At 59.1% G+C, this 22,265-nt stretch overlaps 1 protein-coding gene across 2 annotated transcripts in view; it reads left to right on the top strand.

Annotated features, from left to right (window-relative positions):
* Positions 1–329: 329 nt before the first annotated feature.
* The window catches only part of NRBP2 (nuclear receptor binding protein 2), a 29,366-nt gene continuing 7,430 nt past the window's right edge, over positions 330–22,265 (top strand). For both annotated transcript variants that reach the window (XM_063327739.1, XM_063327740.1), the window contains exons 1-14: positions 330–582; positions 15,079–15,201; positions 15,529–15,630; positions 15,768–15,857; positions 16,732–16,772; positions 16,853–16,947; positions 17,142–17,165; positions 17,500–17,583; positions 18,163–18,218; positions 18,888–18,983; positions 20,935–21,067; positions 21,222–21,324; positions 21,471–21,521; positions 21,870–22,005. In XM_063327739.1, coding sequence (XP_063183809.1) covers positions 466–582; positions 15,079–15,201; positions 15,529–15,630; positions 15,768–15,857; positions 16,732–16,772; positions 16,853–16,947; positions 17,142–17,165; positions 17,500–17,583; positions 18,163–18,218; positions 18,888–18,983; positions 20,935–21,067; positions 21,222–21,324; positions 21,471–21,521; positions 21,870–22,005 — 1,251 coding nt within the window. In that variant the 5' untranslated portion in view covers positions 330–465. The remainder of the gene's footprint in view (positions 583–15,078; positions 15,202–15,528; positions 15,631–15,767; positions 15,858–16,731; positions 16,773–16,852; positions 16,948–17,141; positions 17,166–17,499; positions 17,584–18,162; positions 18,219–18,887; positions 18,984–20,934; positions 21,068–21,221; positions 21,325–21,470; positions 21,522–21,869; positions 22,006–22,265) is intronic.

A 22,265-nucleotide genomic window follows, 5' to 3' on the forward strand; every position in this document is an offset into this window, starting at 1 on the left:
GGGCCCGGTGCTCCGGGGGGTGCAGCCCCGGTACCGGCAGCGAGCTGGGGCGGGGGTGGGGGGGGATCCCCGGCACGGCGGGGGATGCGGGGACGGGGACTGGGGGGGTCCCGCCGGGAGGGGCCGGGGAGGGGCCGGCGGCCGGGACAGCAGCGGGAGCGGGGCCGGGGGAGTCGGGGCCCGGAACCGGGGTCGCGGGGGGGACGACGGGGGACACCGGGGTGGGCGTGGCCCCGGAGGGCGGGGTGGGGCGGGCCGTGCGCGGCCGCACGTCCGGAGCGGGGCGGGCTGGGACCGGGCCGGCCCCGCGCAGCGCTGTCAGACCGCGGGGCGCGGCGAGCGGCTCGGTTGGGCTCGCCTGGACCCGCTCGGGCTCGGAGCGGCTCGGCTGGGCTCGCCTGCACCCGCTCGGGCTCGGTTGGGCTCGCCTGGATCCGGCTCGGCTGGGCTCGGCTGGGCTCGGCGATGGCGGTGCCGGAGCCGGACGCGCGCCTGTCGCAGGAGAAGGAGGAGGAGAGCGAGGAGGAGAGCGAGATCCTGGAGGAGAGCCCCTGCGGGCGCTGGCAGAAGCGCCGCGAGCAGGTGGGCGCCGGGCGGTGCGGGGCACCCAGCGCGGACCCCGGCCCGGGGGAGCCGCCGGTGCCCGCCGCGGGGGCGATGGCGGCGGGCGGAGGCCGATGCGGAGGGGTGCCCCGGCGCGGGCAGTACCGGTGCGGGAGCTGGGCTGTGCCCCGGTGCGGGGCGCCTCGGTGCGGGAAGCTGTGCCGTGTCCCGGTGCGGGCCGTGTCCCGGTGGGGGAAGTCGGGCTCGCCGTGCCCCGGTGCGGGCTGTGTCCCGGTGGGGGCTGCCGGGCTGGCTGTGCCCCGGTGCGGGGTGTCCCGGTGCGGGGTGTCACCGTGGCCTAGCATGAGGAGCCAGGCTCTCTGTGGCCCGGTGCGGGAAGCCGTGCCGTTCCCTGGTGCGGGCTGCCCAGTGCGGGAGCCAGGCTTATTGTCCCCTGGTGCGGGAAGCCGGGCCATGCCCCGGTGCGGGGTGTCCCGATGCGGGGACCCAGGGTCGCCGTGCCCCGGTGCGGGGTGTCCCGGTGCGGGAGCCGTGCTGCGCCCTGGGGAGCGGGGCAGCCCTGGGCCTGCAGCCCTCAGCAGAGGGCACCGATGCCCGAACCCAGTGCTGGAGGCCTTTTCTGGGCTCGTCGTTGGGCTGTGTCTGGTGGCACGGTGCAGGTGACAGGCTGGTAACCACGGGCCGGTGGCTGGCAGCTCCTGCAGGAATGGGGACTCGCCGCCCTGCGCCGCTGCCTCCAGGGCTGGAGAACCTGATTTCCCCCTCTCCAGGGAAGGGGTTTGGACCATCTCAGCTTATCTTCCCTTCTGCAGCCTGTCCGCCAGGGTTCTGCACAGCTCCCGTCACCCCCCTGCTCTCTCTCGCCCAGACGCAGCCCCGTGTCGGTGCAATGTCCCTCTCCCCTGACAGCGGGGCCCGGGTCTCCCGGCCTCTCTCAGGGCACCCAAGAACAGGGACCAGCGTGGGTGGGTGAATCCTGGCCCCAGGCATGGGTGGGACAGCGCTGAGAGGTGATCACAGGCAGGGTCAGCTTCTGAAGGGTAAAAGGCCCGTGCAAGGCCAGTCCTGTTCTTTATCTTCCCACCATCACCTGTTAACAACGTGTCTGTCGTCCATCCTGCTCTAGCCTGGCGTCAGGCTGCCCGGTTTAGGCTGTCCCCTGTTTTCCCAGTCTGGGATCTTGATGACCTGCTAATGTCGGTGCCATCAGCACCTGCCCTTCTTCTGTCCCTCTCTGCTTTCTGGTACTTCCACACCCGCATGTCACCCTTTGATCTCCTGTTCCTACTACCTGACCACCTCTGCCACGCATCTTCTCCGCATCAGGGCCTTGCACCGGGGTGTACGTGCGGCGTGGCTGGCACCTGAGCCTTGTACTACCGTCTCCATGCTGTGTGGTAAGAGCCAGGACCTGACACTGCATTCAAAATCCTGTGACTTCTTCCCCTGCTTGTCCTTGGTGCTCCCAGAGTCACAGATCCCACCTGTGTGGCACATCCGAGGTGTCAGACAGCTGTATCTTTATCTCCTGTTGTTTCATTTGTCTTTTTTGTGACGGGCTCTGCTGGCTCCATTGTAATCTATCCCTCTGTCTGCTGTGCCTTCCATCTGACCATGCTCCAGCTGCTGGCATGGGCGATGCGGTGTGTCCTCCATGCCGCCAGCGAGGCGTGGGGTAATGGTACTGGCACAGCGGATGGACAGACAGACCCTGCCTCTCCTGTGGTCTCTCTGCCAGGGTGTCTCTGCGGGGCTGCTCAGGAGGGGAGGAAGGCTGTGCGGAAACTAGTTTTTTAGCTGAGAATACCCTGATGCTCCAGCAGTTAGACCTATAGACTTAAAATGACCTCTGCAGTGTGGTGGAAACATTTGGTGTCCGTACTGGATAAGGCCCTGTAATTTAATCCCATCTGACCTGTAGCTGTGTTATGTTTTCTCACACAGCTCTTGGATGATGTGTGTTAGTCTGTGACACACCAAAACAGCCTGAAACCCCTTGTTGTCCTTGGCGAAGAAATGGCTTGGAGGTCATTTCTCATTTGAACAATCCCCGTCTGTTTTGACCTAGTGGTGACTTAGAACCATGAAACGGTTTGGGTGGGAAGGGACCTTGAAGATCATCTTGTTCCAGTCCCCTGCCCTGGGCAGGGACACCTCCCACCAGCCCAGGTTGCTCCAAGCCCCCTCCAATCTGGCCTTGAGCCCCTCCAGGGATGGGGCAGCCACAGCTTCTCGGGGCAACCTGGGCCAGGGGCTCACCACCCTCACAGCCAAGAGTTTCTGCCTCAGATCTCATCTCAATCTCCCCTCTTCCAGCGTAAAACCCTTCCCCCTCATCCCATGGCTCCCCTCCCTGCTCCAGAGTCCCTCCCCAGCTTTCCTGGAGCTCCTTTAGGGACTGGAAGTGTTCAAGGCCAGGCTGGATGGGGCTTTGAGCAGCTTGGTCTAGTGGGAGGTGTCCCTGCCCAGGGTAGGGGGTGTGGAACCAGGTGATCTTTAAGGTCCCTTCCAACCCGAACCATTCTGGGAAGGGGCTGGAAGGTCTCCCCGCAGCCTTCTCTTCTCCAGACTCCATACCTTTGGTTTTACACGTGGCCATTGTGGCCGTACTCCAGCTGTACCGAGAGAGCATACAGCTCACGACCCTGCTGTGCATCGTTACAGCGCGTTTCAGGTACGGACCCAACAGCTGAAACGTGCCGTGATCTTAATGCTGTGCTGGGTCTGGCTGTGCCCACCGCAGGAGAAAACATTTCCCTGCACAACTTCCTTTGCCTGATTATGATGTGTTTGTTCACGTTGGATACGAAGTCAACAGATTTCCACGAACAGTTTGGGAAATAAAAGCACTTACAGTATCTCCGCAAGGTATGTGGAGAAAGAGTCATGTGAATCCTTGGGTGGCTTCACGTTCAGCGCCAGCACAACCCGTGTCCTGCCCCTCTCCCCCTGCGATCGGAGGGAAAGTGCAGCAGAAGAATGCCGCTGCGGCTGCAGACTTTTCCATTTAGGAAGATAGGCTTTTTTTTTGGCATCAGTTTGATGACTTCATTTACTTTTTCCATCCACCCTGTGGATAAAAGTAGCAAGGGAGAAGAAACTTGGGTTACTGCTCATGTTAAAAGTTTTGCAGCTTTCCTCGTCCGAATACAGTTTCCTGAATGAACCCCAGCACCTTGTTACTAAGATCAAACTGGTTTTATCCACGTTGCTTCGCTTTTACAGACCCTTTATCCATTTGGAGAGGGGACTGTTATGAGCAGTAGCTGTTTGTTGGCTCTGCTGTTGGCAAGCACTGGTACCACTGCATTAATATATAATAATAGATAATAATGGATAATAGTAGATAATAATGGATAATAGATAATAATAGATAATAATTAATAGATAATAATACACATAGACGGCTGCCGGCAGCTAGAACAGCACTGGTTGCTTTTCGCTTGGAATAGCCCATTGCTCCCCTTTTTGGTCCCCGTGTTTAATTAAAGGGTTGATGACTGAATGTGTAGAGATACAGAGGCCTTGAACTATGAGCTTTAAACTCCTAAAACCAGCAGAGTGAAAGAAAGGAAAAAGGGAAACAATAATAGAAAGAAAGAGAAGAAGTGCCAAAGCAGAATTTACAGAAAAATAAAGTGGTATTCAAAAAATCTGCAAGAGGGGGAGATCTTGAAGTGTTGCTATAGGTTTCCACGGATCAGAAAATGAAAACAAAATATGGAAAAATAATCCAAGCATTTGAATACACTGAGGTGCAAGGGTGTTCCCAATTTTTGGGTATTAATTATGTTTGCAGTTTGCAGTGGGGATAACCAGTTCTGTGACAGATTATTTGGAAAGCATCCAACTATTTAATATTTGCCACCAGAGTTATTTTTAAAAGCTGCTTTGTTGCCAGCCCTCCCAGGAGACCAGGACTTGAAGTGTGTTTTGTTGTGAAGTGCTTTTCCAGAGCAGAGGGGATCAGCTGAAGGACTTAGCTCTTTCTTTTCATGCCATCTATTTATTTTTTTTTTCCCTGCCCCACACTGGTTTTACGGCTTTTGTTTGCTGTTATTTAACTTTCCCGGATGAGTTTACTGATGAACCCGCTGACCTCAGCTCATCAGGCAGGTTGGTGTCGTGAAGCTTTGCTCTGGGCTCCGAACAGGAGCAGGGGCACCCCGGGTGGTTTTAATTGCGGATTTTTCTAAAAGCAAGACAAAATTGTTTGAACTGAGGTGGCGTAACTCATGGGTAGATAAGCTCTGCTGGGGGCAGATAGCGAGGTCCTCTTCTCGGCGTGTATTCTGTGGGTCTGGCAACAAGCAGGACTTTGCAGGATGGATTTAGCATCCTCCTCCTCACCCTCCTAGTTCGTGTGGGCGATGGCTGTTTTGCTTTTGCTTCAGGTCCACTTTCCCCGTGCTGCTTTCTCCGTTTCAAGGAGCCTTTAATCCTTCACGATCTTACCCGGTCACAACAATCCCCTGCCTTGTTCTCGGTGCCGGGGAGGGAGCTGACGTCAGCCCGGCCGTAAAGGTTAGTGCAGAAACTTGTCCTTTTTTCATGCGGTAACACGCTCTTTTATTCATTCAGATTCTCTGCGAGAATGCCTTTCTATTTGCAGAACCCGGTGCTCACGGGGTGCTTGGGGTGCTCCTGCGGCACTACCTGCCTGCTCCGGCTTCTCCACCGCGTCCCAGAGGCATCCCAGCGGCCCCTTCTGTGCCCCCTCCAAACCAGACACCAAAGACAAGTGTTACAATTACCGGCATTCTCTATGTTTTGTTCCCTTTCCTGTTTTTAACCAGGCTTTTTTTGCCCTTTCATTGGTTTTCCCAGCAGGTATTTTTGTTGACAGCGGCCAGACGTTGTATATGAGTCTTGCAGGCTTGTACACCTTTCGTGTCCCTCGTCTCCTTTCTCCTTTTTCTCTGATGTAACCAGAGGACGCGCGCAGTCCCAGAGGCTTTTCTATTTCACTTCTGGGACAAGGGAGGCGTCCCACGGTCGTGTTATAAAAGGGATCAGAAGATGATCAAAGCGCTTGTTGGTCGGATCTGCCATTGGACGAGTTGGCGTTTGGCAGTACACACGTGCAGGGCAGGGGTTTGCATTTCCCCGTAGCAATCAGACCCTGGTCAGCAAGGTGGTTTTGTTGCTTTCGTTCAGCTTCTCTGTTCAGGGTGGGCTCGCTCCGTGCCAAGGCAGTAGGAGGGCAAACCCCCTGCCCACCCAGTCAATGGGGTAAATCGCACCAAATTCTGAAAAGGGGTAATTCTTGCTGGTGACCGGTCTGACTTGTGAAAAGCTGCTGTTTGGTGTTTTCCAGCTGGCCCTGGATGACCAGCCAAGGCGGCCCCTGGCTTTCTGGCGGAGCCCTGCAAAGCCTGTCCCTGGGTGCTGGTCCCCAGTTCAGACTGGTGGGCACTGGCGGCCCACAGCAGCGGTGGGTGAGAAGCTCAACACGAGCCAGCAACATGCGCTGGCAGCACAGAACCCCCCCGCAGCCTGGGCTGCATCCCCAGCAGCGTGGGCAGGGGGGCGAGGGGGGGATTCTGCCCCTCTGCTCCGCTCGGGGGAGACCCCCCTGCAGTGCTGCCTCCAGCCCCGGGGACATCGCGAGGACGCGGAGGTGTCGGAGCGGGGGCCGGAGGAGGCCCCGGAGATGCCAGGAGGGCTGGAGCCCCTCTGCTGTGGGGACAGGCTGAGAGAGCTGGGGGGGTTCAGCCTGGAGAAGAGAAGGCTCCGCGGAGACCTTCCAGCCCCTTCCAGGCCCTCAAGGGGCTCCGGGAAAGCTGGGGAGGGACTCTGGAGCAGGGAGGGGAGCCACGGGACGAGGGGGAAGGGTTTTCCACTGGAAGAGGGGAGATTGGGATGAGATGTGAGGCAGACATTGTTTGCTGTGAGGGGGGTGAGCCCCTGGCCCAGGTTGCCCAGAGAAGCTGTGGCTGCCCCATCCCTGGAGGGGTTCAAGGCCAGGTTGGAGGGGGCTCGGAGCAACCTGGGCTGGTGGGAGGTGTCCCTGCCCAGGGCAGGGGGGTTGGAAAATGAGGATCTTTAAGGTCCCTTCCCACCCAAACCATTCTATGAAATAATAACGCTTGTATTGCCTTCGGCATGCAGGATCTCTCCTGGCTCTTATCTGGGCAGTGGAAAAATACTCCTCTGTCCCTTTTTCTCAGCAGTGGAAGGAGAACAGGGATCACAGTGTTTGCTCTGGCAGCTGCTGGGCAAGAGGGAAGGGCAACCACGGGTATGGAGAGAAAGGAAAGATTCCAGCCCTCCCTCCCACGGGTGGAGGGGACAGGTTGACCAGTGGCTGCATCCCTGAGGAGGCCTGTGCCGGGTCCTGCTCCCTCTCCCTCTCTACAGGTATCAACAACCACCTCCCGGCCATTGCTGACAGGCAGGGGATGTCCTGGGGATGGATCGGGAGAGCTCATGGAAGAGGGCTGGGTGAAGCGGGTGCCCCAGGACAGGCGAGCTCTGCACATCCCACTGTGTTGCCTGCGAGTGTTTCCCTTCCCGGGTCTCCCCGGCCGGCAGCGCAGCTGGGCACCTGGGGGTTTTTCATAGAATTATAGAACCACAGAATGGTTTGGGTTGGAAGGGACCTTAAAGCCCACCAGTGCCACCCCCTGCCCTGGGCAGGGACACCTCCCACCAGCCCAGGTTGCTCCGAGCCCCGTCCAACCTGGCCTTGAACCCCTCCAGGGATGGGGCAGCCACAGCTTCTCGGGGCAACCTGGGCCAGGGACTCACCGCCCTCACAGTAAAGAATTTCTTCCCAATATCTCATCTCAGTCTCCCCTCTTTCAGTGGAAAACCGTTCCCCCTCATAATGAGTCCCTCCCCATCTCTCCTGTAGGTCCCCTTTAGGGACTGAAGGGCTGCCATAAGGTCTCCCCGGAGCCTTCTCTTCTCCAGGCTGAACCCCCCCAGCTCTCTCAGCCTGTCCTCACAGCAGAGGGGCTCCAGCCCTCTGATCGTCTCCGTGGCCTCCTCTGGCCCCACTCCAACAGGTCCGTGTCCTCCTGATGTTGGGGACTCCAAAGCTGGACGCAGTACTGCCCGTGCTGGTTGATGGCTGAATTGAAATTCCTGGTTGATGGCTGAATGCCACTTCTTTCTGCCCACAGCTCTTCTCCTTCTCTCTGGGGCTCACTGCTCCTCCAGCACGGTCCAGATGAGTGCTGCTCCCCTCTACCATGGTGGCACTGGTGTTAATCATAGGATGTGTTGGGTTGGAAGGGACCGCTAAAGGCCATCTAGTCCAACCCCCCTGCAGTGAGCAGGGACATCTTCAACTAGATCAGGTTGCTCAGAGCCTCATCCAGCCTGGCCTTGAATGTCTCCAGGGATGGGGCCTCCACCACCTCTTTAGGCAACCTGTTCCAGTGTCTCACCACCCTCAGTGTAAAGAACTCCATCTTAATGTCTGATCTAAACCTGCCCTGCTCTAGTTTAAAACCATTGCCCCTTGTCCTATGGCTATGTGCCCTTGCAAACCGCCCCTCCCCAGCTTTCCTGTAGGCCCCCTTCAGGTACTGGAAGGGGCTCTAAGGTCTCCCCAGAGCCTCCTGTTCTCCAGGCTGAACAACCGCAGCAGAGCTCGCCCCGTTGCCCCCCAGCTCTGTAGAGCGTCACACCACTGTCCCTGCTCGGCCGGGTCTCTCCAGCTGGTAGTGTGTGAGCCCTGTGCCCACGCTGCTCTGAGTTAGTGCTGAGAATGTGTTTTTTTGAGAGGTAGGATCAAATGCTTCACTGGAATCAAAATATTTTCCGTCTCGTGTGTTCCCTTCACCTGCTAATTGTGTAACAGGATCGCACAGAGAGAACAGGTTTATCTGGCACCGCAGATGCCTCGTCCTGCTCCTGCAGGGCCACAGGACGTCGTAGGCTCGGCCGGTTGTTTTGCCGTGGGCTGCAGGTAGCAGGCTGGGTGGATGTCACCCAGATAGCACTTCTGTCACAGCCTTTGGCGTCCCTGCCGTGGTGTGAAACTGAGCCAGCAGCACAGCCAGGCTCGGGAGCAGATCGCTCCGTAATTGCTCAGGGCTGCTGCCACTGTCCCCGGCCTCCTCCCTGGGGACAAAGTGGCAGGTCTGGTGCTTGAAACGGGGCCCTGGAGGCAGAGGGCTGGGAGGGCTCAGCAGTGGGATGCATCGGCTCCACACCCAGAGACCACAGCGGGACCGTGGATTAGTCCCCTGGGTGCCCGGTGCCCGTGTGCTGCCGCTCCTGCAGGACCTGCTCCTGCGTCTGCCCCTCGGCGCAGCGGTGATCAGTTGTCCCCGTCCCTCGGTGAGCTGAAGGAAGCAGCAGAGGCATCGGAGCCAGGCCTTGCCCCTCACCTCTCTTACCTTTGTTTGTGTGTTTGTTTGTTTTTTGTTGTTGGGGTTTTTTTTTACATATTTTAAAAAATTATTTCCGTGTTGCAACAGTCACCCCTGCCCTGCATGGGGCCACGGCATGGGGTGGTGGAGGGGGAGTGCAGGGTCTGTCGGGGCCAGGGAACATGTAGTTTGGAGAAGGCAAGGGGGGGGTCTGGCATGGGGCAGCGGGCTGGAGAGGGGGCCCTGCAGAGACACGGTCCTCTGTCCCTGCTGCTGGCACACGTGCCCTGAGAGGACGGTTTCTGCTGCCCAAGGTGTGTCCCTGTGCCTCAGCGCCTCCTTCCTGACTGTGACCTGAACAGAAGTCCCTTGAGAAGCCCAGACACAGCCTTCGCTGTCGCCCAGGCTTATGAGATCCTGGAGCGGAGGGCCGGGTTGGGATTTACTCTGCGAAAGTGCCCTCCCAGGCACACTGTGTTCCCTGCTCAGCCTGGTGGCCCTGGCAAATCCTGCCAGTTCCCAGCGCCAAAAGGCACAACGTCACGGTGTCACGAGGAGTCAGGTAAATGCAGTGAGCATCACCATCTTCACATCCTGATAGCTCTCCTCTCGTTACCGGCAGCCAGGGCTTTCTGCTCCCTGACACAGGCTCACAGGGCTGTCCCCTTTGGCATCAACACATGTCTGCCGTCACCGTACGACCAGGTGGGTCCTGGTGCTTTTGCCAGCACAGCACAGCTGGTCTCAGTGAGCCTGGAGAGCCCGGTTCCCTGTAATCCAGGTAACCGCTCCTCCGTGCTTGGCTCTCCCGTTGGGGGTCTTTTTGGCCGTTTGCCCTGTGTCCTCCAGATGGTGATGTTTCTTACCTCCTGGCCTTCTGTCCCCAGGGCCGCCTGTGGCACCCGGCGTGGTGGCTGCTGCACCAGGGACGACTCAGCAGCCCATGGGCAAATGGTGGGGCCATGGGGATTTGGGGGGCTGCTGCCAGCTGCGGTGGGTGGGGAAGGGCTCCGTCCTGCGGGGCTGAACCCCTGAGAGCATCCCTGGGCAGCAGCTCCGGAGCTGAACTCAGCTCAGCGCCGCTATGGACAGGGCACATGTACAGAGCGCTGGCAGCTGCTTTGCTGTCGTGCCCGTTCATGGGCCTTTGAGTCACAAAACTTCATCTTTCCCCTGGTCTCTGGCTCAGCACCGGTCCAGGAAATCCCCAGAGAGGTTTGGTCCTCTTCCTTCCAGCCTTGGGATGCGCAGAGGCTGTGTGTCAGCCTCCTGGTGTGCCCTCCAGCCTGGTCAGGTGTCTCCTGGTGGCCTCTTCAACTCTGCGTTTGTGTTACTACAGTCTTTTTCAGGATGGTTCTGCGACGGCAATGCCTGGGCTCAGGGTGTAAGAAGGAAACATGCCATTTCCCTCCCCTTCCCTGCTGCTGCTTTGCCTCTCACCCCTGGCGCTGACAGCCTGGTAGGGGCAATGGGACCCTGCAGTTATCGGGGGTGAAGGTGGCCATCCCACCACCCTCCCCGCAGCCTGGCACCCTACCTCTGGCCATCCACCATGTCCCTTGGGCGATGGCACAGCCGAGGGCTGAGGCTTTGCCTGCTCGGCTGCCTTGGAGACAGCAGTAAACTTGTGCCAAACTTTGTGAATTATGAAGACAGGCTGAGAGAGTTGGGGGCTTCAGGAAAGTTAGGGAGGGACTCTGGATCGGGGAGTGGGGCGATAGGATGAGGGAGAATGGTTTTACGCTGGAAGAGGGGAGATTGGGATGAGATCTGAGGAAGAAATTGTTTGCTGTGAGGGTGGTGAGCCCCTGGCCCAGGGTGCCCAGAGCAGCTGTGGCTGCCCCATCCCTGGAGGGGTTCAAGGTTGGATGGGGCTCTGAGCAACCTGGGCTGGTGGGAGGTGTCCCTGCCCGTGCAGGGACTCGATAGGCTTTAAGGTCCCTTGCAACCCAAACCATTGTATGCTTTGGGTGAAGTACCTGCAGGCAGTAACCGGCCTCCCTCGTGGAGGGGCTGCCCGTTGGGTCGGAGCCTACTGGGTGCTTCTCTGAGGGGCAGGAGGGCAGAGCTGGGGCAGGAGAAACACATCTGTGCTGGGGGTTGAGGGTGTGAGATGGCTGTTTGGGCACGGGAGGGTCCCTGGGGCCGGTGGGACCTGGGCTCTGCTGGGGTTGGATGGCTTCCTTCGCCCAGAAGCTGCCTGCCCCAGTCCCACTCCTGCACCAAGGTCCTGGGAGTGGGGTCACTGGCAGAGGTGGCCTCTGGGACTGCTCTGTCCTCAGTGTCCCAGGGGTGGCCGGGGTGTGCTGGTCCAGATGGTATGGAGGCGTGCTCCAGAGGGCACAGGAAAGCAGCGGGATGTCCCTGCCGAGGGACGGCACCAGCACATATTGTCCTGAGGACACGAGTGTGGGTTTTTGGGGACAGGCAGAGGACCGGCAGAGTGTCCTCTCCTCCGGGGGCCATGGCTGTGCTTTTTCCCCAGTCTCCTCGAGTGACCTGAGAAAGGTAACAAGATACCTTGTCCTTATCTTCTTCTCCAGATTGGGTCTAAATGCCGTTGCGTTCCCAGTTTAACAGCAGCTTGCCTAAGGCCCCAGAACCATATCACTAAGCCCTTTTCTGTGGGCTGTTTCACTCTCTGCTGACGTGAAAAGCTCAAAAGGGAGCGATTTATTGTAAGATGCAATCCGATCTTTTGTAAACCTTGGCATACTCATCCCCAGTGATCTCTCCAGGCTGGCCTCAGCTCCTGCCAAGGGCTTTCTGGAAGAGCCTGAGCAGGGAGTTCGCCCAGTCCGGCTCTGGAGTTTTGCCTTTTTCATGTGGTGGCCGCACCATTTGCAGCACACGGAGGTGCCAGGAACCCCTGAAAGGCATGACGTGAGATAATCAAGGTGACCTGGGGCCAGTTCCTTTTGTCCCCAGTCACCTCTGGGATTATAATACAGCTTTTATTTATTTACGCAGTCTCAGAGCTCAGTGCGCGAGGCAGCTGTTCAGTATCAGTTTTATTGTCATTCAGCACAAGACTGAGCACGTTCGCGTCTGCACGGAACAGGGAACATTTCATCCCCTGTAGGCCTGCCTGATGCTCCTCACCGCATACCAGAGCCTCCCAGATACAAACAGATCCAGTGTCCGGAGCATTAAGGACCAGGATGCCACTTTGGGCTCTGAGAGCGGGTTGTTCAAAGGTGGGAGGCTGTGGTGAAGGGATGACACCAGACTCCTTGGGTCACAACAACCCCATGAACGCTACAGGCTGGGCACAGAGCGGCTGGAGAGCTGCCCGGTGGAAAAGGACCTGGGGGTATTGGTCAACAGCCGGCTGAATATGAGCCAGCAGTGTGCCCAGGTGGCCAAGAAGGCCAGTAGCATCCTGGCCCGTATCAGAAACAGTGTGGCCAGCAGGACTAGGGAAGTGATGGTCCCCCTGTACTCAGGACTGGTGAGGCCCCACCTTGAGTGCTGTGTCCAGTTTTGGGCCCTTCATGACAAGAAAGACATTGGGGTGCTGGAGCGTGTCCAGAGAAGGGCAACGGAGCTGGTGAGGGGTCTGGAGCAGGAGTCTTGTGAGGAGCGTCTGAGGGAGCTGGGGGTGCTCAGCCTGGAGAAAAGGGGGCTGAGGGGAGACCTTCTCGCTCTCCGCAGCTCCCTGAAAGGAGGGGGCAGCCAGGGGGGGTCGGGCTCTTCTCCCAAGGAACAGGCCACGGGACAAGAGGGAACGGCCTCCAGTTGTGCCAGGGGAGGCTTAGGATGGATATGAGGAAAAATTTTTACACTGAAAGCATTATCAAAAATTAGAAGAGGCTGCCCAGGGCAGTGGTTGAGGCACCATCCCTGGAGGGATTTAAAAGATGGGTCGACGTAGTGCTTAGTGCTGTAGTTTAGTGATGGTTTTGTCAGTGTTAGGTTGATGGTTGGACTCCGTGATCTGAAAGATCCCTTCCAACCTGGGCCATGCTATGATTCTGCTGTGGGTCACTCTCAGACAGGCAGCCGGTCGCATTCAGCCTGGCTGTTCTCACGCCGAGCACTGAGCGAGCGGGAGGTGGCATTGCCAGCCCAGGGTCGGGAGGGGACTGCCAGGCACCCGGTTCATCCCGGCATGGGCATGGGAGGCACAGGCTGCGGTGGCCTCAAACCAGGACACCCTGCAGATTAGGGCCTGCTGCAGGCTTGATCTCTGCATGCAGGAACGTCGTGGCCTCGTGACGAGGAGGTGGCACCTGAGGTTTTCGGCCCCAGCTGTGCCTTTGAGACAGGCACTGGTAACCTCTGTGCAGAGCTCTGTTGCTCCCATGTGTCCTTGTGGCAAACGAAAGGGTGTTCAGGTCCATCTTCTCCCTTTGACTCCTTGTTCTTGCCCTTGTGCCCACTCACTGGTTTCAGGACAGGATATTTCTCAAGACCACGAGCTGATTTTCCAGCAGCATTTTTGAGGAGAGCTGGAAGAGCAGCTTCACAGAGCTCTGTGTGACCAGCGGACCCTCCTGGTGCCCGGGCGCTTGCCCCTGACCGCCCTCCCTCCCGCCACAGCCTCCACCACAACCTGCCGGCTGCCGGAGCTCCCGACGAGGCTCTCTGCTCCCCGTGGCCAGGCGGACCCTCCTGTCCCAGCCCACCCTCCCTTTCCACCTGTAGCACCTCCAGGAGGACCATGGCTTGGGGTTCACGGCGGCTGGTGGGACAGTCCTGCTGTGGGGTACCTGGGTTAGGGCTGAGCCGTCTCCCTGGCAGTGGCTCCCATGGGATCTCCTGGGCTGGATGTTTGTGCTGGGAGCGCTGGGAGGCTGCTGGGACTCGCTGGGAAAGGCGTGGTCAGCGAGGCCGGCCGGCCGCGTCGCTGGCTGGCCGTGCTGGGCTTTGTGCGAAGCACGTGGAGCCTGTGAGCGTGGAGAACAAGTAACAGAGGTGCTTTGTGTGTCCGCAGCAGGAACTGGGCCACGAGCTGCCCGTCCGTCCCCCGCTAATGAGCTGGGGGTGCTGCGTGCCCGCGCCTGCGCCCGCAGCTGCCCCGAGCCGCTGCCGGCCCGGCCGCGGGACGCCACATCCCAGCCCCGGGCGGCAGAACAATCCTCCTTTTCATCTGTCGGCCCAAGCTGCCGCACGGCAGACAGGAGCCTCTGCCCGAGCTGCTGAGGCAGGGGACAGCCCTGTCACCATCCTGGTCCCGGTCCCGGGCAGCCCGCCGGGTGCCGGAGGAGGGCAGGGGAAGACTGGAGGCTGCAGCCCCGCTCCTGCGCGGCGATGCCATTGCGAGGGCAGTGGCTGCCCAGGGTGCCGCAGGCGCCGCTCCCAGGAGGCAGGACCTGGGCTGGGGGCGTCTCCGTGCTGCTGAGCCCCCATCAGAACCAGGCGCCTTTTGAGCAGATTTTTCCTGGGCTGGAGACGGGACCTGGCGGCCCTGGCTGGCCTGGGGACCGGTGACAGGGTCGGCAGAGAGCCAGCACGGGGACGGGGCTGTCACGGCTGGGTCCCTGCGGGAGGCGGCCTGTGGAGGTGATGTCTGCAGAGCTGCTCTCCGTGGGGCGCAGCTCTGTGACCTCTGGGATGGGAACTTGGGGGTTGGAACTAGATGATCTTTAAGGTCCCTTCAAACCCGAACCGTTCTATAATTCTATGATTCTGTGAGTTGTCAGACAGACCCCAGAGCATGGGGGAGGTTGCCCCCAGTCTCCTCGGGATGTTGAAAGACATGATGTTATGGCTTTGGTTTGGCTGGACCTTCTGATTTGCCCTGTCCAACGTGAGTGTGACCATCAGCCGTGGGTGTGGGTTGCTGGGACGTGGGGGTCCCCATCCCTGTGCCGGACCGGGGCCGGACAGTGTTTGTCACCGCCAGCTTCTCACTGGGCTAGAAGAGCCAAGAGGGGCTGGCACGGGAACCGCTCGGAATCGCTGGGTCTCTCCTGTGCCATCACCTCCTGGAGAAACGGCGCCGGTGCCGGCTGCTGCGATGCCCGTGCTCCCGAGCAGGCAGGTCCTGAGGGCAGGGCAGGACAGGACAGGCAGCGGCACGGGGGTTTGCCCCACTCGCCGTGTCCTGGCCAGGGTCTCCTGCAGGCTGGAGTCCTCCACAGGAGTGGGAGCAGAGACCGTCCACGCAGCACATTCATTCTCACAGGGCCCGGAGCCGTGGGCTGGGCTGTGGCCGGGCTGTCTCACGCCTTCCCGCATCTCACAGGTGAATCAGGGGAACATGCCGGGCATCCAGAGCACCTTCCTCGCCATGGACACCGAGGAGGGCGTGGAGGTGGTGTGGAATGAGCTGCTCTTCACTGACAAGAAGGCCTTTAAAGCACACGAGGTGAGCTGTCCCTCCCCGGCGGGACCGTGCCCACCTCCCCTGAGACCACCCATCCCACCTTCGTGCCAGCAGCGTCGGTCCCCGCTGCTTGTGGGCACACCTCGATCAGCAGTGCTAATCACAGCCTGCTCCTGTCTGCCTGGCATCGCGCTTTCCCCTGGCTTCTCTCTCAAAGAGAGCTCCATGTGTCCTCTGTACCCCAAAACCAGCTTTCCCTGTGACTGGGGGGCACAACCTGCTCCCCAGCCCCAGGTCTCCTTGCCTCCCTTGAGGTGTCCTGCCACGTCCCAGGACCTGCCACCTCACATGTCCTCTCTCTGCCCGCAGGAGAAGATCAAGACCATGTTTGAGCAGCTGGTGCTCGTGGATCACCCCAACATCGTAAAGCTTCACAAATACTGGCTGGATGTGAAAGACTTGAAGGCGCGGGTAGGGAACGCGCGGAGAGACAAAGTGTCTGGGGGGTCCCGAGGCTGGGGGAGGGATGCCAGGGGACCCCAGCGCTGGTGGTGAGCTGCTGGCCGGTGCAGAGAGGCTGGGAAGGTGACGCCTCTCTTCCCTCCCAGGTCATCTTCATCACAGAGTATGTGTCCTCGGGGAGCCTGAAACAGTTCCTGAAGAAAACCAAGAAAAACCACAAGGCCATGAATGCCAGGGTAGGTTCCCTGGGGGCAGTGCCGGGTGTCCCAGGTGAAGTGGGTAGCTCTGTGCCCGCTGGCACAGCGTGGGTCTCTGCTCTCAGAAGGCACAGCAAGGATGTATGGTTGCTCCCTGAGCTACCCAGAGGCTCTCTGCTGTAGGGAGATGGCATCTTGGCGAGGGACGGAGCAGGAGCAGGACTTCCCCAGGACATCCCAGACATGGATCCTGCTGTCAGGATCTGACCTCGGGAGCGGGGAACCTGCTGGAAGCTGCTGCAGCGAGGTTCAGCTCTGCGATGCTGACTGCTCCGGGGGCTGCATCGTGCTTCAGGAGGCCCATGTCTCCACCACCCTCAATGAGGGATGGTGGCCTTCAACTACTTGAGTTGAAGGGATCAGTCTCACCTGCAAACCCCCTCAGTACAGGTGTGACTAATGGTTTTGCAGGCAGGTCTCAGCTGGCCGTGACTGAGTAGCTGTGTGACCATTCTGGGAGCCCTGTGCTTGACCCTGCACGTGAAGCTTGAGCTCAGTATCACAACAGTGCAGTGAGGCACTCCTAGAATTGGCGTGTACAGAGAAAACCATGTGCATGGACCCCATGCCCATCGCTAGCCTTGCCCCCATTGCGATGTGCCTGTCCACGCTCCCACCGGGGGGTTGGGGCTCAGGAGAGCTCTGCCTGCCAGTGAGGATGAGTTCTCGGCTTCGATGGTGTTCCGTGACCAGGGGTTGGGAAGGACACTGTTGCGGCTGGGACAACAGTCTCGGCAGGGGTAGCGGAGGGCTGATTTCCCCAGTCACTGGGCAATAGGTAGGAGTGACCCGATCCATCTGCTGGGTTCTGAGGAGCATCTCGTCTGACGGAGAGCTCTGGTCTCTGCTCTAGGCCTGGAAGCGCTGGTGCACTCAGATCCTGTCTGCGCTCAGGTAAGCTTCCCATTGCTTGTGCTGTCGGCTGTCCCGCTTCTCGCTGGTAATGTGCTGAGGGCAGCTTTGTGCTTCCCCAGCTTCCTGCACTCCTGCGAGCCTCCCATCATCCACGGCAACCTCACCAGCGACACCATCTTCATCCAGCACAACGGGCTCATAAAGATTGGTTCAGGTAGGAAGCTGCCGGGCGAGGGATGGGGGGAGTCATGCAGGGTGGTGGGCCAAGGGGGTTGCGGCTGGGCAGAAGAAGCTGCAGGGTCCTCAGGGGATCCCCTGTGCAAGGCTTGGAGTCACCTCCTCTTCTGTTTGTGTCTTCTGCTCCATGACTTCTTACTCCTCTGCTTCTGGATCGGCGCTGACCTGCAGTCTGGCACAGGGTGTTCGCCAATGGTGAGTGTCCCTCTGCCACCTCTCCCAGCGCTTCAGTCCCGTCCCTGGGTCACCCTTCGTCCCCTGCGGGCCCTGGGCGCCTCTCACCAGTGAGGCACCGGGCACGGAGGAGGTCCTGGGCTCCGTGGGCGGGGGGACCTCTGTCCCTCCGGGAATTGCTGCTCCAGTAATGGGAGCAGAGGGGCTGAGAGAGCGAGTGCCCCTCAGGTGGTCTGCACGGGCTGGAGCACACAGGGAGACCCCAGCTGCCTCGGGGCACCCCTCTGTGCTCGCAGCCCTGGGGAGACAGCTTAGAAGCACCGTGATGCAGAACGTTTCTCGTTCCCCGACGCAGCCCTCCCGGACGACCTGCGGAGCCCCATCAGGATCGAGAGGGAAGAGCTACGCAACTTGCATTTCTTCCCCCCGGAGTACGGCCGTGAGTCTGCCGGGGGGAAACAGGGAGGGGGGGTCCTGTGCGAGACGTGGGCACAGCGTGTTCGCAGCAATACAGAATTACTCAGTGCATTCAAAAGTAGAGCTGTTGGCCATGAGTCACAGGAGATCTTGTGACGAGGAATGACTGTGTGATAACATTGTAGGTAAAATTTCGTGTTGATTAGTGCAGAGCTGTGCACGTGGGAAAAACAGCTGTGCCTATGTGGGAATGGGCTGTGCATTAGCAATTACTGGTTAGGAACGAGATCGCAGCACGGCCCCCAGTAGCTCTGAAAAGATCAGCTTGTGGCTCAGGAACACTCAAAAGCACGTAAAATGTTACAACGATGAGGGAAAAAGGAGTAAAGAATCTTGGTGCCATGTGAAAAGTCATGATGTGATCCCCATCTTGAATATTTCGGCATGAATTTGAGGGGAATAAATGGGGAAGGTTTGTGAGGGCAGGGGTGTGCGGGCAGAGGCGTCTGTAGGGACGAGGCAGGGTGCAGGGGGCTGTTCCTGGGGTGAGCAGGTGGTGGCCTGTTCTCTGTCCTGATGTGGTTCTGGCTTGGTTTTGCAGAAAAGGCTGACGGGACTGCTGTGGACATCTTCTCCTTCGGGATGTGCGCACTGGAGGTAGGGAGCAGGATGGCTGCAGCGCCTGGGAACCTGCAGTGACCAGGGCAGGACTGTTCCTGCTCAGCCTCTGGGGATGGCGGTGGCCTGGGGAGCTTCTCGAGGAGTCTCCTTGCCCTTTTCCAAACCTCGCTGTGAGCTGGGGATCCCTTGCGGTGATGGAGACATCACTGCTGGGTTCAGCAGAACATTTTCTACTGCCATGACCCACGCTGCCCTGCATGCAGCAACAGGCTTAGCTCCCCTCTTCTGCTCCCCTCTTCTGTGGTCGGCCGGTGCCTCCTCCTCCTCCTCGGGCTGTGACAGCCCTGGGAAGGGAGGAAGTGGGGGGCAGGGACAGACTGCTCCAAGCACGACTTTCCTGGGCAGACTGGGGGGCTGTTGGTGCTGTTTGCGTTGTCCCCTGCTCTGCGTGGTGCCCGGGAAGCAGTGTCTGCACTGCCGGGAACCCGTGAGCGCTGCGGTAGGCAAGAAACGGGCCCCGAGGGCAGGGACGCGTGGCCAGGGAGCACTGGGGAGCCCGGGAGGCCCGGAGCCTGGCCAGGCGGTGTGTCCCAGTGAGGAGCTCCACAGCTGCCACCCTGCCAGGGGACGTCCCTTTGGGAAGCCCCCGAGGACAGACCCCGTGATTGGCCGCATGCAGACATGGCTGCGCTCCTGCTTCCCCAGATGGCAGTGCTGGAGATCCAGACCAACGGGGACACGCGGGTCTCGGAGGAGGCAATCATGCGGGCACGACATTCTCTGGATGATCCCAACATGCGGGTGAGTGCAGCTGGCCGAGCCTTGGCAACAGAGCCACCGGGCTGTAGCCTGACCCACAGCTGTGTCAGGAATCCCTCCCGGGGTGTAAATCTGCCCATGAGCGTCCCTCCCCTCGGCCGATACCTGGAACGTCAGAGCCAGCCTGGTATTCCTGTGTGCTCCAGGTTACACCAGTGCTAGGAAGGGGGAACGGAGACAACGACCTACTGGAAACTTAAGGGCAGACAAATCCGGTGGGCTGAAGGACACAGAATCATAGAATTGCCCAGGTTGGAAGGGACCTTTCAGATCCTCAAGTCCAGCCATTGACCTAACACTGACAAAACCATCACTAAACCATATCACTAACCACTACATCTACCTGTCTTTTAAGTACCTCCAGGGATGATGCCGGGCAGCTTCTTGCAATGTTTGATAACCCTTTTGGCGTACAAATTTTTCCTAATATCAGATCTAAACCTCCCCTGGTGCAACTTGAGGCCATTTCCATGGGGATTCTGCCCTTCCGGGGCTGGTTGAGATGAGAGGCTGGTCCTCAGCCCTGTTTCCCAGTCCTACCAGCAGTAAAGCTGAGTGCAAATTCCCAGTAGGTGCATGTGCAGACACACGTGTACAGACGTACACACACACGCTCCACACAGACATGACCAGACACAAACAGTTGAGCACCGACATGGGAGTGCCATGTTCATGGGCACAGACAGCATGAACAGCCGGATCCTGCTTCCAAGTATCCATGCTCAGGGCAATCCCTTTCGTGGGTCACTCTGGCATCTCACTCTGTCCCGTGGGTCTCTGTTATCAATCAGACCCATGCTCTGTCTGGTGTCTACAACCCCTCCCCAGCCTTTCTTCTTACCAGCTAATCCATCTTGACGTTCACCAGAGCACCACACACGCTCCCGGGGAATAGAGAGCAAACTTACACTGTAAATACTTAGGAACAGAGTTTAAGAAGAAGGCAGGATAGACCGAGGTGGCCCGACGCAGGGCTCAGCAGACAAGTGCCCTGACCAGCGGAGTGCTTAGAGGCAGCCGGTCCCTTTTATCCCCCTCCATTTTCTTCCCTGACCCACCTCAACCCCTCCCTCCCTCTTCCTTTGGCCAATCTCCAAAACGTCCTGTAGTAAGTTTCTACACTCCCCAAATCCTCTTGTTTGATCTCAGAATTCCCCCAGGCGTCTCAAAGTAAATCCTACCCGCTTTGATGCAATAGTCCCCTTGTTTGCATGGTGTCCCGGAGAGAGTTCCTTCTGTTAAGCCTTCAGCATCAGGGGCAGGCGGCATCGCTGCTCACCTCGGATGGTTTGGGGGCAGCTGATTCAGAGGCATTAGGCTGTGTGGGTGCCCACCCTGGCATCTTCCCTCTCATCATTTTTAGGTCTTTGCGTCTGTTCTGAATAGCCCCAGCCAGACACCCGTACAGAAACTGCACAGAGCAGTTAAAGAGGAAAGGACAGGCCCCGGCCTGGAGCGTGCGGAAGAAGCAGGGATCTTGCTTTTCTGCCATCAACGAGCAGAAACGGGCAGATGCGTCCCTCCCACCCTGCCGCTGTCAGGAGTCCCTCCCGCTGGCTCAGTCTGCCCCTTCTCCAGTCTACCACCGTCTTTCCGGGTGGGCTGCTGCTCCCAGAGCTGATCCTGGCTGGCTGCTGGGATGGTGCCCTGCCTGTTCTGGGCTCGCATTGCCACCTCCTCCCGGATGAGAGCAGGCAGGGAGCAGAGGTGCTGTGGCCAGGCGGTTGGTGGGTCCCCAGTAGCGTGCTGCCCACTGCGAGCTTGGGTGCTCTGTGCACTGCCTGCCCTGCCCTGGGGCAGTCTGCTGGCAGAAACAGCCGCTCAGATCTGCTTCCTCGGAAGTGTGAGAGGGAGCCAGGGCTGGCAGCGCTGGGAATGAAACAGGGCAATGTCCTGCTTTGCCTCCAGTTTATGCTTTTTCATTGACCCTCAGGAATTCATTCTGTCATGCTTGACCCTCAACCCGGACAAGCGACCAACAGCCAATAACCTGCTCTTCCACCGCGTGCTCTTTGAGGTCCATTCGCTCAAGTTGCTGGCAGCGCACTGCTTTATCAACAACCAGTGTGAGTAGCCGTGAGAGCGCCCTGCCCTGTTTGAGCTTGTATTGCTGCCCCAGCAGAGCTGGGCACATGGAGAAGCCTGGGGAGAAAGGTGGTGACTCGCAGACCTTCCCTGGGGTCTGTCCCAGCTGACAGCCCCTTTCTGCCTTTGCCCTAGATCTGATGCCAGAGAACGTGGTGGAGGAGAAGATAAAGGAACTGGACCTGAACATGGTGATGGCAGAGATCCGGAGAGAGGGTCGGCCTGGAGTACAGTGGAGGTGAGGATTAGTGGGGGAGATTTCATAGCCGTGAGCTCAGGGCTTGCATCCAGGCTGGTGGTCCTGGTGCCACGGCATAGTAGTCCTTCGCCGTGCTCTTCTACCCTCCCTCTCCCTGTAATCTTCCTGTCCTGTTTCTCTCCCAGGTACTCAGAGGTCTCCTTCCTCGAACTTGACAAATTCTTAGAAGACGTCAGGTGGGTTGAAGGTGGTGCTGGCTGACCTGCAATGTGTCCACCCAGCTCTGGTCCCCCGTGTCTCTCTGCCCTCAGCTCCCTGTGCAGCATGGAGCCTGGGTTGGCTGCAGCACATACAGGATGTCCCCTTTGCACAGCAGCCCTCGCTCCTGTGCGATCCCCTCGGCGGTACCACCCAGGGCGAGCAGACCGGGGCTGTGGTGCCAGGGCAAGGGTCGCTCTGTGACCTGCCACCTCCTCACTGCCAGCAGATCCCTGCTCTGGGACACGGTCCTCCTCAGCTGAGCTTTGCTGGGGCTGTAAGAGGACAGGCCTCAGCTGTTTGTCCTCCCTCTGTGTCTGTACCAGGAATGGGATTTATCCTCTGATGAACTTCGCTGTTTCCAGACCCCACGCCCTCCCACGTGCACTCTCCCAGCCCCAGGAGGACCCTCAGAAAGCCAAGACTCCCACCCCGGAGCCCTTTGATGTGGAGACCAGGAAGGTAAGGTCAGATCCAGGTGGGGACGGATTCCCTGCTGGGAGCACGTGGATGGTCCCCATTCCTGACACCCTGCTGCAGGGACACCTCTCCCTGTAGCCACGCACTGAGCTCCAGCCCACGTGAGAGCTCTTCTCCTCGTTGCATTTGCTGCCCCAGGACTTCAGTGGTCCCTTTGGACGGAGATAGTGAAGTCCATTTCACCTGAGACCTGGAGCAGCCCCGTTGCCTCCGATTCTCTGCCTCTGCCTTCCCTCCTCCCA

Source organism: Chroicocephalus ridibundus, chromosome 2 (assembly GCF_963924245.1).
Source record: "Chroicocephalus ridibundus chromosome 2, bChrRid1.1, whole genome shotgun sequence".
Classification (NCBI taxonomy): Eukaryota; Metazoa; Chordata; class Aves; order Charadriiformes; family Laridae; genus Chroicocephalus; species Chroicocephalus ridibundus.